The sequence below is a fragment of the Zophobas morio genome, unplaced genomic scaffold (genome assembly GCF_036711695.1).
Source record: "Zophobas morio isolate AGI-343-1 ecotype UQ-CSIRO unplaced genomic scaffold, CSIRO_AGI_Zmor_V1 ptg000579l, whole genome shotgun sequence".
Taxonomy (NCBI): Eukaryota; Metazoa; Arthropoda; class Insecta; order Coleoptera; family Tenebrionidae; genus Zophobas; species Zophobas morio.
Genome location: NW_026972682.1, coordinates 1180 through 17731, shown reverse-complemented (window position 1 = coordinate 17731; position 16552 = coordinate 1180). Strand labels below are relative to the sequence as shown.

General features: G+C 38.5%; 1 protein-coding gene across 1 annotated transcript; it reads left to right on the top strand.

Annotated features, from left to right (window-relative positions):
- Positions 1 to 7482: 7482 nt before the first annotated feature.
- On the top strand, positions 7483 to 13126 carry LOC135121415 (cohesin subunit SA-1-like). The gene is made up of 32 exons (XM_064045734.1): positions 7483 to 7521; positions 7971 to 8101; positions 8198 to 8326; positions 8377 to 8506; positions 8558 to 8613; positions 8665 to 8720; positions 8782 to 8872; positions 8931 to 9051; positions 9117 to 9204; positions 9266 to 9319; positions 9381 to 9461; positions 9529 to 9590; positions 9641 to 9755; positions 9815 to 9993; positions 10054 to 10199; positions 10258 to 10370; positions 10431 to 10665; positions 10724 to 10770; positions 10829 to 10908; positions 10963 to 11140; positions 11200 to 11253; positions 11315 to 11413; positions 11466 to 11573; positions 11637 to 11702; positions 11763 to 11898; positions 11952 to 12062; positions 12119 to 12336; positions 12398 to 12458; positions 12509 to 12613; positions 12674 to 12740; positions 12794 to 12905; positions 12963 to 13126. Exons 2-32 carry the CDS (start codon positions 7978 to 7980, stop codon positions 13053 to 13055), a joined length of 3315 nt encoding a protein of 1104 aa, XP_063901804.1. The 5' UTR covers positions 7483 to 7521; positions 7971 to 7977; the 3' UTR covers positions 13056 to 13126.
- The last annotated feature ends 3426 nt before the right edge of the window (positions 13127 to 16552 follow it).

Below are 16552 nucleotides of genomic sequence, written 5' to 3'. Positions count from 1 at the left end.
CAATTTTGCTCTTTATATATTACAAAATACCCTAAATTACCTTAGATTTAAGTTCTATTTTAATAGCTCGAAACTCTAACAGATAATGAAGAAATCCGCTTAAATTTTGTCAAAGATTCTTTTTTAAGTAAGCATCTATTGCTATTCGCTAAAATTTTTTTATGAGATATATCCCAACAACGCTTTTTCTTTTGATGCACAATTTCTTTTCCTATGTATTATAAGGAGCTTTGCTACGCTTGTTACTATTGGATTGTCACATACATATTTTAGGTAATGCAAATGGAAGCAAAGTATTTGGAAAAGTATATAAAGCTAGATGTTTTTTGACACTAAAAGAGGTGTATATTACCATTTTATCAAGCTGATATGGCAAAAGGCTGTTAAACCTGATACAGATTTTACAAAAATTCTATAAGAACTGAAGTTGCTGGGACAGGAAGGGAATATCTGGTTAAAGTTAAATAAAACTTAACACATTTATAAAGCCTTTTGGAACGTTGTTTAACAGCTATAAACAAAACAAGTCAACTTATCTCTTGAAACAAGTATAAATATAACTTTTGGTTATTTTCAGTCTTAAAAATTAGGGTCTACCAATGAAAATATAGTGCGAGATTAGCAATTATAATAGATATTTAGATCTTTTTATTAATTTTTGTTAAGTATTTCTTAATAAGCTATTTTACAAAAGTTATCAAATATCAAAGAAAATTTTAGTGCTTAACCTAAAACTAATTTTATCTATATAGCTTTTAAAACGTAAAAAGTAGTAGCTAGATTTATTAACTCTTAATCCAGTAAAGGCTTTTAGAGCAAAAGTATTTACATAGTAGTACGCTGGATATAAATTTTTGGGGTAAACCGCTGTTTTTTTTTTTCATTGTAAAAGAACTATAGAGTATACGAATTGAAAGAAAACCGCGGTAGACCGCACGTGTTATGAAATAAAATTGTAGATTAAGAGATCGGTAAGTTAACAATAGCTTTAAGAATGTATTAATTAGCGGTAAAAAGTTTTTGTAAAATACCTCTATTTTCTGACAAAATATAAATTAAAAGAAAAAGTGTACTGCAAAACCTAAGATTACTCAAGTCTCTTCGCAAATAGACTTGTAAATGCTTCAACACTAGTTATTTATACGAATTTTATTTTATCCAAATTTGTTTATCTTTCCGATTACAATAAGTAACTCTGATTATTATAATTAAATTTCAAAATATTATTTTTTAAAATTAATTGATTTTCTCCTCTTATACACGTGTTAAAACCCAGTTAACTACAGAATGCTACTATTATAAATACGGATTTAATGATATATTTCATATAAGTAAAAAGATTAAATTTGGAAGTAAATAGGAAACCAGTTATGTAATAGAGAATTAATTAAAGATGGGCTGTAAAAACCAGACAACTAAAAACAAGAATCGAAGACCATACAATAGGATCAGAAACAAAGTAGAGAGACAAAAAAACTGCTCGTAAAACAACTACTGAAAATCAACCGTGTAACTTAAGGGAGTAGGGGAATATGTAAAAAAGGTGTACTTAAAGGACAAAAAAAACCAAAGATATTAGCGTAGATCTTGCTACCGGCGTCATTTACTTAATCTAATTTTCCTCTTTAGAAAGGTTTTTCCACGAATCACTGCACCATAAACGAGAACGGATGTGCTCTAATCATTATAGCTATATAGTACAACTTCTATACCTTGTAGGAAGGTAAATGAAAAATAATTAAGCAAATTCTTTATTTTTAAAAAGTTATAACTTAAAATAGTCGGTGGCGAGGCAAATCAATCTTTCTAGAATCCACTTTTTTTCATCTCGATACGTCCTAGTTTGCGCGATACTCTAGCGGAACCCCACTTTTATCCAATGCGGCCCCTGAGGTAGGATCACCTCTTGTAAAACTTCAAACAGAAATATTGGGGCTCAAAGCATACTCATTAGAAATTTAAGCCGAGTACAGTTTAATGTCGCAATGCTTCCTTATTGTAGGTTAAGCCCATTACACCGCAACTTAAGCACGTCCGTATAATTCTCTACACCAAACACCTTCATAGTAGACTTGCCCGAGTCTCCAATCAATAGTTGGATTGTACCATTGCAGTCAAGGTAAACCTAGAATTCCCGGAATTCCATTAAGTTTTGTAACTTTAGAGCTAGAAATTGCATAATGCTCACCACCTTAGATTGCATCACCGCTGTAATGACAATAACAAGTTCAGCAGGAATTATTCTTAAAATAATACTACGGGGTAGAGGGTTATCCAAAAGAGATAGCTTCAATATTACTCTTTCTTACGAAACTTAGACCACTGTCCAGAGATATGAGGAGCTGTAAACTCCCAATGAGAAAAACATTTTTAACCATATTCTTTAAAACTAGAGGCCCTGAAGCTCCAAAGGTCTCGCCGCAGACATTACACAAGGAAGTATTTGAATAAGAATAAGTTTAGCAGATAGAGATATGTATGATCTCGAAAAAGGATGTCTTGTGCAAACTTCTCATAACTCTGCTGCACCGTACGCGCAAACCTTGTTAAACTTTTTCTTAATCTTCCTCCTAGAAAGCCTTTAAAAAGAAGTTTTTCGACAATATACACGCGAACAAATAAGAAAACTGGTCTTTTTGAAATTCCTCTCTCTTTCGACAAATTTCTCCATAATTTGGGAATCGATGTTAACTGCTAAAAGCTGAAGATCGCGGGAGGTTTAAAATTAATCATGACACCTCGCTAGACCATCCTTTCTACTATCCTTTATTCCCCACAAAATATTTTTACAAACCACCTCTTTTAATCCGAGGCTGAATTGAGAGAATAAAACGGATGCAGTCTCTGATCCTTTCATAGCAACCAAAAACTTTCTAGCTTTTCTGGAACGGTCGTAAAATTAAAAGTTAATTGCACAAGGCTAACGAATTCAACCATAGTCAAAGTTAAATAAACAACAAATTAGTGCGGAACCATAAAAAGGCTTCCGGATTAATTTAATTTTTCCTATACAACTGTACGAGTTTTAAAAAGGATTCGTAGTTGAAAAATAAAAAATAAAAAATAAAAAAGCTTTTCTCTCTATGTTAATTGGTATCTAAGACAGTGATAATAGGGTCTCATTAACACCAAAGTTAAACCTTTCTTTAAAAAAACATAAGGTAGCAGTGATTCTTTATACTTGCAAAGCAAACTTTAATTAATATATTTTTGTGAAAAAAACTTTGACGAAAAGAATAATCTATAGAACTTGGATAAAAATGTGAGACAAAACCAAAGTTAAGAGCCAAAAATGAAAAAATTCTTTCGCCAAGGTTTAAAAAAAAACAAGAATCGATATAACAGAAGTATAAATACTAAATATAATGGTTAATAAACTGAATTAAAAACCACAAAACTACGAAAAAATTAAAAAAAATAATAGATTAATAAGGGTGGAGGAAAGAAAAGTATAAAACTAAAAAATTGGAGGAAGTGAAAAGAGGAAACTAACACTAAAAGAAAAAAGAGTGTTAAGATAAAGAATAAAATTTTTAAAAACAGATCCTCCTCCTTCCTTAAGAAATTTAATCAATAGCTATGAATGAAAAGGTACTCAATTATTTTTACAAGTATAATGAAGAATCTATGGAAACAGACTAGAAACAGACTATAAGGAAAGACCTGGAGCCTCTTTTCCATATTAAGAATATAACTGAATGCAAGGTCTCTGCGCAAAGGAATATAGACTTTAACATTCATGCGGTAGAAAAATGCAAATCCACACGTGCTTCGATATGGCTAGACACCTTCCAGGATCTACAGCGTAGCTCATAACATAACGTTTCTAGGAAATAAGCGATGCAACTTAGCATTAAAAATCATTTTATTTTTGCTTCCTGTTTAAAAGAATTAATTTTCATATAATTATATTTGATAAACGATGAACCCTCATCCTTTAAAAAGTTATTAAATTAGAAAGCCCCTCACTCGTCAAACAATTCTTTTTTAAATTGCGTAAAATAATTTTAATAAAATAATTTTGTACAGAAAACTTTTAAGCTAGTTTAAAAATATAATCTTTTATTACTATTTTTGACGATCATTTTTTTTTGCTCCAACCCTACTCTATCGCCTTTTCTCTTCGTCCACGATAGTATTTTGTAAGACTATTTGAAGTTTTCGACAGATATGGATTAGTTAGGTCTTGTACTTTAAGACACTGTTAGTATTTAAATATATTGATGGTTATTTAATAGCTGTTAGCAGCATGATTGTAAACGTAGAACATAAATGCAGTTACTAAGTAAAGCAATAAAATTTTTTTATTTTAATTTCAACTGTTTTACTTACAGTTAGTCACATTGAAAACTGCAGCTGTTCCGTTTGCTTAGCAAACAATAAAAACATATATATGATCACTGAATAAGAGTTAGGGTAAATAAAAGGTTTAGTGGAATGAACATAGTTTTATTTAAGTTTGCGAATTGATGTTATTTAATCCTGTAGGTCTTATTGGGGTATTATTTTCATAATTTTTAAATGTCTTATAAAAAAGTAGTTATTATTTATTTTAGTCTATATAATGAATTACAGTATTAATTTACCATTATACTACTTTTAAGTAAAGTATAATTATGTAGTATAAAATTGACGACTATGCTTCATATTATAAACAAAGTAAAAATTATAACGTTCAATGGAGATAAAAGGCTTAAAGTTAATAGCATTTAAAGTAATAAAAATACAGAAACTTGATAAAAATAATAATGCAAAGTAAAACTAATATATTAATATGAAGTGCAATAATTTTATATTAAAGCTATTAGAACAAATAGGAAACAACAGAGAGTTAAGCAGAATAGTTAAGAACAAAAGTAACTAAGCCCTTTTTTATAATGGATATAAGAACACCTAAATCCCTCCTCCTAGGAGTGAGGGTCGCTATAAACCCATCGGAACAACAAAAGTTCTCGTGACTACCAAATTAGGTACAAGGTGCGGACCCTTTAGGGCTATAGACACATATTTCACTCATACTTTTTTTGATTAATTTTTTACAAAAGGTTTCTATGAATTATGATATCCTACTATTTATTACTTTATAAATATAAAATTATGACATTATATATAACCATTAAAAACAAAATTTATTATAAGTTTTGCTTTAAAAGTGCAAGGTACTTGCTTTCTTTACTAAATTAAAATTAATATTTTTCCATCACTAAAGATTAATAGAATAAAATAACCTGCCTATCTAAGTTTATTAAAATTTCTTACTAGAAACTATTTAACTTTTACGAAGTGAAGGTTTCTTCTTTCCTAAGGCAGTTATTTATTAGTTGTTAGCGTATATCTCTGTAGCTTTCAATCAAGTAAAGATGATTAACAATTTACTAAAGAAAATATTTAATTAATGTCAAAATATCAGTTACTTTAGTAACACATTGCTTAAAAAAGAATACTAGCTAGGCGTATTGTTAATAGTTTATATTTTCAGAAACTTAAGTAAAATATTAAAGTAAACTTTCTTTTAACCTGCTTCGGTGTCTTTGTAACCAAGTATGCTATTACTATAAACGACCCTAACTATTAAACAAGTTCAAAGAAGCTAAAAGACGGGTCTCTGCAACTATTCATCCTATTTATAAATTCGAAGGCAGGTTATCAACGAAGTTCCAGATTTTCTCGCTCATGCGCGGATTGTACTTCGTAAAATAATTAATAAATGTATAGGATCTAAACTTTAAATTTTGATACTCTGTAGCTAAGCTACGTAAAACAGTCATATTTTTTTTTAGCAGGTTAGCGTGTCGCAGTGGTGCCATGGTCGCTCACGTTAACGGGGGCATTTTTAGTTCAGTTTCATGACGTGCGAGAGGAGGATCCTATGATGCCGAATTTTCAATAAAGTATTTTTTATTAAAAGGAACTAAGTATTAAGGCGAGTTTCTCCCAAACTATTTGCGAATTAGATACTTAAAGTTAACTTTGCTTCTTTGAACTATCACGGGCTAAAAACTTTTTGGAGTAGACACTGAGAGGATTGATGAACCCCTGGCAAAAGCTGACTTTATCGGGCGGCAAGAGCTGCAAGGGTACAAGGAATCGGTATTTGGTCTTGAAACCAGTTACTTTGGAACAAATACAGAAGCAAAGGAGCGCCTCTGCAATACAAGTGCGTTATATAGATATAAATGGTTAATTTTTCCTGTGTCATACTCCATATTCTTCTTCAAAAGGGGGTACTTTATACCTCTTTTATCGGCCAGTAAATTTTTTATCAATATACAAAAATTTACTCTACGAGATGCAAGTTAAATAAGCATTTAATAACGACCTACATATGAGATTATAGCTTGTTAATCAAGCCAAAGAACAAAAAATGCTATTATGACATGTTTGACACTTTCGTTTTATATGATCTGCTCTGATGGCAAAAATCTACACAGGCGTGGATATAATATTAAAAAGCTGCTAAAGGAAGAGCGGAACTTAACAGTAGGGTATTAATTTCTTAAATCGTTTGTTCCTTCCCAAATATTGGGTAAATAACTTAAGTGAATTCATAGGTGTATTTGTTACACTTCCCTCATTGATTGAACAACGCTCTTTGGAGGACGCGGTGGAAGGCTTCCCCTCGCTTCACAAAAAATATTAAAAATAAGACATAATTTTATTTTCAAACGGAAGATCGTGCTTTGAGCCCATCGGTGATACTATATAACTTTATAGGAGTTGGCTACCGATTAGAAAACTTTACTACGCTGCTTGGATTCACAACTCAAGCGAGTCATATTGCTTTTGAAAATGTATAGAAGAGAAGTTACTAAATGAGTTGTGCGTGTTTTTGAGGTTTCTGTCTCAGCTGAGGGTTTAATAAGACGTTAAATCTCAACCCTACTACTTGCAAAAGACCTCAAACAGAAAAAGTCAAGAGGAAATGGGGTTTTTATAGAGGGCTTGCCGTTCAGTACCCCGATCTAAAGAATAATTAACTGCCTTAGGCCCTTTATGAATAGCTGAAATCTTAAGCGCTATAGATGAATCTAACCGTTATGCGGAAATAGAATAGAAACTACTATAATCCATTTGTTAACAATATTATTTACACAAAGAGTGAAAAAATAATGAATACTTTGATAGACCTTCACCTGAGCAGTACTCTCGAGACATCGTATGAAAAAAAAATTTAAGTTTGCCTTAACTCAACCATAAAAGTAGTGTTCTAAGAATTTTAATATTACATCCACTGTAACTTCGAGCATATATTAAGAATTTTATGCGTGAAATTCAGCTTTATTTACTATTAAATAAGATATGGAGTAAGATGTTTATATAAAAAAACGAAACCTTGACAGAGAAATATTTGCGTAACTTCCTGAAATGGAAAGCCGTCCCCAACATTGAAGCTTTTGAGACTGTAGGAAAACGTAGGACACATTCCTACGTTTGTATTACGTACTTGCTAATTGCTTTTCATGAGCTCTTGTGCTATTCTAGAAATATACATCACCTTTTTTTTTTTACCACTTTGCTGAAGTAACTAATATTTTAAAATCTATATTATATGCTAATAACTGCTTTTCGTTAGCTCATGTTATTCTTTTTTAAACTTTTCCCCACTTTGTTGAAGTAACTACTGTATTACTTGTTATTACTCACCGCTTATTCTAAGTTCTTGTGCTGTTCTAATGTACATCACCTCTTCCATCACTTTGTTAAAGTAACTACTATTGTTATTACTCTCTGTTTTTTAAAGCTTTTATGTTATTCTTTTAACGTACCTTTGTAACCTCATTGTCTAAGTAACTACTATTTTAAATTATTATTGGTACGTTTTACTTACTTTGTACAATATTTTGTACTATAAATGCTCGTAATATAACCAGCTTTGCTATAAATGCTAACTTTTTTTCCAGGGAGAGAGTTCTCCTTCTAAACCGACTAGTATATTCGTGTTTTGGCACTTAGTTTACTTTTCCACAAAGGAGTCTTATGACAACTCCAAGTACAGTTCGGCGTTCTTCTCGTAATATTAACAAATCCAAAGAAGAACAAGAAAAAAAACATGTTAGTCAGCAGCCAAAAAGGAAGAATATCCAACAAGGAAATGCTGCTGGTTTTTCACAGCTATAACTTTTTTTCCCCTTGTCTAGAACTTTAAGCTTATTTCTTATTTATTTAAATTAACTGTATATATTAAATAATGTGGTAGCTTCGCCCATCCCGAAGAGAGCTAAGCAAGCTTCACAACCTGCAACTTCTACCCAAAAAAAAACAAGTCGTCATTTAAAAAACTTGAAAGCAGTTCCTCTTGATTTTCTAGCAACAGATTCTGATCGAGGTGCTCTGTTGTTTAATTTTAAAAAGTGTCTTTTTGAAATTTTTGAGCAGAAACTATGTCTACTTTACTCTTTAACTGTGTCCTTCAAGCCGGCGCATCTGGAAGTCCGGAGAAAGGAACTCCCAAGTCTTCTATAAAGTCTACCGCTCACACCAAATTAATTTCCGACTGGTTCAAAGAGTGCGTTTCTTAACGGACTGTCATTTGTGCCTTCTAACTATTTTCTAAAAGATACGAGGATCACGATGTGGTCGGAATGCGAATCTTAATCCATTTTATTCTTCTTTGTATTTTTTATTTCATATTGTTTTCTTACCCAAATTTATATTTATATAAAGCCAGCGGCTGTCCCTATCAGATCTCTCTTCAGCGGTTTGTGGACAGCGAGGCTCAGGTCCTCGCGTTTCTGCAATTCATGGTTCGCACTAACTCACATCCCGACTCTTGGGATTAAGACTGTACTCGCAAATCTGCTCCAAGTTTTAATAGAGGATCGCGCCGTTGAGGGATCGTACCCTCTCCAGCGCTCCCACTCCAGCAAGAAAGGTGTGCCCTTCCAGCGCCTTTCCTATCAAGGCGAGCCTCACTGCTTGTTTCGCGGTAGAGGACAAGCCCTACAGGCGCTTCTCTGAGAGGCTCTCTGATTTTCTCGGGAAAATCGTCTGTAAGGCCCACACAAAGGAACTGCTATTTGACGACCACTTCCTGTGCGCCCTCGTGGGATGGTGAGCGCGTGGTTGCTTGCACGTGTACCCTGTATTGACGCCTCCCCCTTTCCTGTATCCTTCAGGGTTACTGCCATGAGCCGCTCGCCTGCACGAGGATTTCGCCACACTGCTGTCTTCCTCGCCTGCAAGCTGCTCACTGTGCTTATCCAGGCAGGCAGCTGTTCGTCCTAACCACCCCGCTTTCCCCGCTATAACTTTGTTATCCATGCAGATCCACGAGGATGTCACCGCAAAACTTGACATGAACGCTTTGCAAATCAAAACGGTGCGTTAATTTCACCAATGAGAGTCGCTAGTGCGCCGCCGACTTTTCTTTATTTGGGCAGCATAATGATAAAAGGGGTCCCGCTAAGCAATTGCAGCAGCTTCAGAAAACCAGCAAAAGACATGCACAGGAACTATCTGAGGTGCTGCCAGCAAGGCTGTCTCTACTCACGTGGCGCTCTCCCTTATCCACGGCCTTCGCTTGTCTAGCTGGAGACCACTGTTGACGATCTCTTCAAGAAAGTCTATGCCAATCGCTTTAGAGACGTGTGGTGTGTTCCCTTGCTTCCGCCGTCTTGCCCCCGTAACGCTTCCTTTGCAGCCCCGACATACGAGAGATATGTGCTGTAGAGCTGGGAGTCTGGGAGCGGAAAATGGCCGGTCGGTTCCTGTCCGACAGCTACACTATGTACCACGGTTGGGCCCTCCATGACAAAGTATCAGTCCATTGGCTAGCCCCTCCACCTCAGACCACCATAGTTCGCCGCTACTGCAGGAGCCGCGTGTTCGATGGAGAACCGTCCAAGCGTTGGCGAGGGTCTACCAGGACGCGAAGCTGTACAGCTCATTGAAGAACTTCACGCTGAGATATAAGGAACGGCTGCTTGAGATGCTGCGGGACGTTTCCCCGGACGTGCGCAGGGAAGTTGCAAGCATACTGAAGCCTCTGCGGTGGTGCGCAGAGCACTCTCGCCTAGCTGAGTGAATGAAAACTCTCCTTATTTTTCTTTACAGTCACGAAGCACTGAGCGAGGAAGACCTCGATCTCGTGTACGCCGGTTTTCTGCAAACGAAGTGCAGTCCAGACAGCGCCCTGTCCGCCTTTGTGTGCTCAGAATATATCGAGACGGCGGTCCTCCGCAACAATGAAGAAACGAGCGGTAAACCGCATGTGGAGTGTGTGCCATGTGGTGGTATACGACCACGTGCTTCTACCAGAAGCTCGTGACACTCTGTATGTACGGGCTCTTGTCCGGTTTTATCTGGCCTACGGGAATGGCACCGCGGAGCACATGGTCCACAATTTCTGGGGAAAAGTAGCGCAGCTCCAGGTCCCACCGCAACTTATGATTGGTTCACTATGGGCGCTTGAGGGCTATATGGCTTTGCAGGATTGGAGGCTGCTAGCAGAGCTGCTCCATACCGGTGGCGGTTTGGACGATGCTGAGGCGGCCGCCCTCGTCCACATATTGGCATGCGCCATCCGCCAAGGGTGCAGCAGGATGCCACGTGCCGACGCTGCCTCCGTTGACATCGCGAAGCGGAAGTGTAGTGAGCATGTTCTTCCGAAGCTGCCCGACCTGCTAAACCGGTTTTCCACGGTGCCCTCAGCTGTCTCTGCGCTCGGTGCTCTTTTTTATTGGTTAACGCTGTTGCCCAATGACCTTCAGCTTTGCTGTTCTAGCGGATGTCGTGCAGTGTCTGGACCTGCTGCATCCCCATGAAACTCTGGTGCCACGTTAACTAGTGCTGCCATCTAATTCGTCTCTCCCTTTTACTTTCCTTCCAGCCTTTTGAAAAATTATTGGCCGCCTTGGAAAAAGTCTGCCACCAACTGATTGAGGCCAAGGTTCTGCTAAAGTGCTTGAGGTCTGCTATTTTCCTGAAAGTGTCTCGCTTAAGATACTGAAAAGTTATATGCAGTGCTCTGCTGTACTGCGCTGGGACGCACGAGCCTACCTCCTCGGCGGCTCAAGCCCCAACTGGCGCTGCCACGCAGAGGCTGAGCGGCATGGTGCAAGCACACGTTCGCAACCTAGTCACCACCACCGAAGTGAGGCTCGCCGCTCTTTCTGCTGAGCTTACACGAAGCACTGAAGAGGTTTTGACGTCACGTGCATTTGCTGAATAGACGACCTCACTATTTTAACTGCTGGTAAGACTGGCGCGTTGCAGAAAGACCTTTCCATCTTGCTGCTGCGGCTCAACGAAGTGGTCTGGAGCGTCTATACGATACTGCCGCCCTTCTATTATATAGCGAAACATGTGGTTAAAGGCCATGTGCTTCAATATCGGTCATCTCGTGACCTCCAAGTCCAGCACGATGCACTTGCTCAGCTCTATTTTAAGCAGCCCCGCGCGCTTCGACGAGGAGGTAGACTACCTCATGGGAGCTTCTTTTTAGTTTCCCGGCGCCTTCTGTGCAGGTGGTTGGTCATGCCCTGCGCATCAGTCTGCTGAGCATCTCATGGGCCTGCACCCGCATAGACATCGCTAGCGTCACCGAAGACCAGCTCAACCCGCTCAGTGAGACGGTAACCAATAAAGTACGCACTTGTGTGTTGCTAGTGCCTTATTGTTGGCCACGCAAATCTCAGGCACATGCTCTTTCGAAAGCCTGCGTCAAGCTGTTCGAGGCTGCCTCTCCTTTTCTACAGCTTAAAGTTTTTTTTTGCCGCTCTCCCATGTTTCCGCCCCTTTCTCACTTGCGTTCCCCCCCGCAGGCGTTCTTTGTATGGAGTGATCTATTAGTGCTCTGCTCGAAGCAACTTTCCTTCACGAGCTTGGAGTCGTTGTCCGTGAAGGCCACCGACGAGGAACTGAACTTGTACTGCAATGTGCTCGACAACATACTCGACGGTCGACCTGCTTTCAGTGACCCTTATTGCGGTGGCCCACGTGGTTCTCGACAGATACGCGAAGCGACAATCCGGTCACCCACCACATGCTCAGAGCGCTGCCAGAGACACATGACAATCTTTTTTCGCTGACCAATAAGGACTCATTTGACCCCTATCAATTGGGTAGTGCGGGCGCCCCTTCTTCTTATTGGCCACTTGGACCTTCCTGCTCTTATCAGACGACTCCCATTTGCGCGTTTACATCGGGACTTCCTGCCTCATCTCATTTTTCAAGTTGGTCCTTTCGAACGTCGTCGACGTCCGCTACTGTCACGGTTACTTGCACCTGCTGGCCAATGAGCACTACGGAAAAGTCGTGCGCCACTTCATGAAGATGATCCGCATGCATGCACCTCCCGACGTGCTAGCCCACCTCATCGTCGAGAATCTCTGCACCGTACGCCGTTCTCTTCGACTCACCTCTCCAGCTTGCTCTTCACTACTTTTACCTTGCAAAGCTGTTTGAGGGCTACCTGGAAAGCGGCGACGCTCACGAGTTTGAGGAGGTCAAAGAAACGGGTGCGTTCAGTGGCTGGTTGTGTAGCTTCTGTGTTCGTATTGACTATAAGGGTTGATGTTTGTGCGGTCATTTGGGGTCGATACGTACGAGGAGACGTTCAGGAGGCGTTTGCTTAAAATTCACGAGCTAGGAATTAAGAGAGCATTCGCGTCGGGTGCGCTTCTTGGCACTCTTCTTATCCTACGCGGGGCTATTGCTGCTCGCGTCTATATAGAGCTCAAGTTCCTTCGCATCCTTCAGTTTATGTCTTCGCGGTTGATCCCGCAGGACGCTTCCTTGGTGTATGTGGATGACTCGCTTAAGATGGTCTGAGAGGCTCTTATTTACTTACCAGTTACAAGTTTGTGGAGGATCTAGCGAAAGAAGCGGTGTTAGACGAGAAAAGCTCTCGTTTAGTGGAGGAGTTTATGAACAACCTTCTTCGCATTTCTGCAAAAAGCACTGACGTACCTCATTTGCTTTAAGTCGGTTTTTTCCAGTTTACTTCGATGATCTGCCTCCAGGGAGCTGAGGTCGATGGCGTAAAGTCTGCAAAGTCTCGTTTCAACGCTATTGAAAAAGGCCAATTAGCAAACCCCATCTCCGAAGCGTACTAGCGTTTAATCCTAAGTAACTTTTTTAAAGGATTGGCTTCAAAATGATAAAGTACTAAAGACTCTAATTTTAATGTGTTGCTTGTCTAAAAACGACGTGAGGGTGTATGAGATTGTGAAACTTTATACTTAAAAATACGTTATAAGTCAGGATTATAAGGTATTCTTTTATTGATGCCTTAATAAGGTTACATAGTACAGTTTACGGTTGGGCAGGAAATTATTATAACTTGGGCTTTATAGTCGAATCGCACAACAAAACGTTAGTAAAATAGTTGGGATGGGGGGACTCGAAATTATAAAGCAAACTTTTCAAAGTGCAATAACATTATTTTAGAAACTCAATGTTTTAGAAATATAACACCGCTGTGTGCACTTTTAATAGATTGTTAAGCTCTGTAATAGGTAACTACCACATGCCCTTCTCCCTCCCCTAACTTTTAATTCTCCTTGCTATGAAACAAAATGTCTCTTTGGTAATTATTATTTTTTTAGTATCTTTTCGTTTATTTCAGAGAAAATCACTTATATTACGGAGTACTCCACTATCAGGTGGATAAACAAACTGCTTCTTCTGTAAAAGGATAATTGACAATTTTCGGGTCCTCTACCAAATAGTAAAGATTGTGTTTTTTGTTTTTTTTGATTAGGTTATAGTTAATTAGTGGTATCATTTTCCAAGCCTAAAAGTGGCTGCCAATTTTAAGTTAAAGGGATAATAACGCAAGCTAAATTTTTGGCCTTTAAGTTGTTACGAAACTCCAAGGGATAACGCTCGCCAATAATTAACCCTTTAACGGGCAAAACTTTGGGTCTTAAAATAGATTTGTTTTACGTTCACTGTTAACTTAATTTACCGCTTTTTCATGTTTTGTGGGTTGCTGCCTAATCCGTTAGAACATGGTACTCAAACGTACCCGAGATTTTTTCAGAGAACGAGCCTGCCGTTTAGGGCCAATTTCCATAGACCTACTCTTACAAATTGAACCTAGGCGACAAGTAGTAAACATGGTAACCAGTAACCTAAAAGGAGTAAAAGACCTCTTTCCTACCATCTCTCTTTATTAAGTTGCTATCCTTTAACTTTTTTGATAATTTACTAACAGAGTTAATTTTTTTTTTCCATAATAAAAGAGGTAAGCATATTCTTGAGTGCTCCGAATTGCACTGAGAGGTACAGCACTTAGGGTTGCATTTCAAGAGTCGTTACTACTTGACTTTGCAACTTTTGATGCAATCTAAGTATACCTATATAATTTAAGTTAGGCCTAAGCATATAAAATCTAACGACAGTTCAATAGTTTTTTTTTTTGATTTTAAATTCATTAGTAGATCTTTAAACATTTTAGACAATTTCTATAACAGCTCTCAAAGAGTTAGCAAGCTTATTAGCTTTCTAGGAAACGCATAACCACTTTTTTCAGCGACTAATAAACTGACAATAATTAAAAACTATATACAGTAGTGATGTACTTCCCACTCTTTGAACGCATATCAACTAATTTTTAATTTTTATAAATAAGCCTTTTCTACCAAAAATTCTCAATTTTGCTTCATAACTGACGTTGTTTATGATAAAATACAGTAGTTCGGCAGAAAATGTTGAAGACACTTAAGTTGAGCATTTAGATCGAAGATCATTTAAAAATTTGTTTATTTATTGATATTCCTGGTGGTCGATCGAGTCAAAATACTTCGAATAATGGAACTCTCAATCAGGAGTGATTGCAGACATATCACAAAATAGCTTTTTAGCGATAAGATGTTATTATTTCTTGACATTAACAAACAAAAAAAGAACTACCGCTTACAAGCCTAACGAGGGCGGCCAGAAAACGTGTCCCTTCCCATGGTTCGTAAATAAGTTCGCTCATTAGCTGGCAGTTAGTGTGCCTGGCTAGCCTGTCGTGGAAGGTACTGGCGTGACGACGTCTAAAGGGGAAGGCCCGGTGAAAAGCTTCTAACGGACAAACAACAGCGCTTTATCAAAACGCGTAGCAATTTTTTCTGTGCATTTGAAGTGCAGAAGCTATTGCAATGGAGTCGTAGGTCCAAGCAGCAGACGCGTATGTCGTTATTGACGGATTGTAAGACGTATACAATTGCCGTTTATTTTCGCGTAGAAAGCTTGCCCTGATTGCATAGTAAAAGGTGTCTTAGTTGCTGTCTTGACCTTCGCCACTAGATAGTCCACGTGCGACTGCTAGGAAAGTTTGTTGTCGTTGATGACTCCCAAGTATTTTGCTCGAGAACACCACGGAATCTTCACGTTAAAAGGTTAAGGGCGTCAACAGAGAGGCGCTTTCTTTCTAATTAAAAGCGTTATGCTCTTCATCGCATTTATAGAAACTTTCCAATTAAGGCACCAGTCGGCAAGGGCGTCAAGTTAGCGCTGTAGATGCATGCATAGCAAAGCGGGAGACTTCGGCGATGAGTAAGCGGTTGTATCATTTGCGTAAAGAGCGATTCATGTGTGGCAGCTGTCAGAGACCTCAGCGATCCTTGTTTATCTCTCACGGGCATGCTGAAGGCGCGACCATTTGGATACAACTTCAGCACGTTGTAAAGGCCATGAGGAACCGATAATGAGCGCAGTTTGTGCAACGAGCCTTCATGCCATACCTGATTAAATGCCTTTTCAAAGTCAAGGTAGACAGCACCTGATGCTTCTTGAACTTAATAGTGTGCTCCATTCGTTTTAGCGGAGGAGATGCTGAGTCCTAGAATGCTCTGGTCAAAATCCAAACTAAAACTCCGGCAAGGCGTCCCGAGCGTCAATGACCTCTTTAAGACGGCATAGTAACCCACTTTGCCGACAGCTGACAGGAAGCTGATGGGTCGGTTTTGCTAGGTGTTGAATCCGATTTAATTGTCTTTAAGTGTCTTTAACAGCATCACAATAGTCGCCGGCCTCCCATCAAATCGGGAAGACGGCAAGGACCATTGTATTTTCACTAGGAAGTGCATATAATATACACTGCTTACTGCATTTCTTCAGCATCTCACCAGTGATGCCCTCGGGGCCAAGCGCTTTTCGTTAGGGTTGCGCTTCTACAAACGCTTGAAGCTCGCCAACATTAACGATCTTAAGGGGTTTGTAGACATCGGGAAGAGATAACTCGCCGACGATGGCATTATTTGGCAGTTAAGTAAGCAGCTGGCGCTTTCCAGGTAGCAAGGAGAAGCGTAACTTAGTCTCCATCACTCGCCCACTATATTTTTTTTCACGAAGAGATGGTAGTGGTGCAAGTACCCGATTTTTGGTCCTTTTAACCCATTTTTAAAAGAAAAGCGGCTGCTAATGCCTGATTCTAATTTATTGTGCAGCTTGACCTTCCATAACATATAAAATATATAAATAACAAGGGCTTTTCAGGTCTCCCTAGGGTTAGGGTTGGCTGTGGTAGTAGGAGTCATGAGGGCTATAGTAGGAGTTTTGAGGACTGGAATGATTTGCAAAATATATCATTACAAACACACTTCCATGGTTTTTTAGTCAA

Coding starts and splice junctions, on each gene's coding strand:
- LOC135121415 (XM_064045734.1), top strand. CDS start 7,978: ATGACAACTCCAAGTACAGTTCGGCGTTCTTCTCGTAATATTAACAAA. Junction 8,721..8,781: donor TTGTGGACAGCGAGGCTCAG/GTCCTCGCGTTT, acceptor CTTGGGATTAAG/ACTGTACTCGCAAATCTGCT. Junction 12,614..12,673: donor TAAGAGAGCATTCGCGTCGG/GTGCGCTTCTTG, acceptor GCGTCTATATAG/AGCTCAAGTTCCTTCGCATC.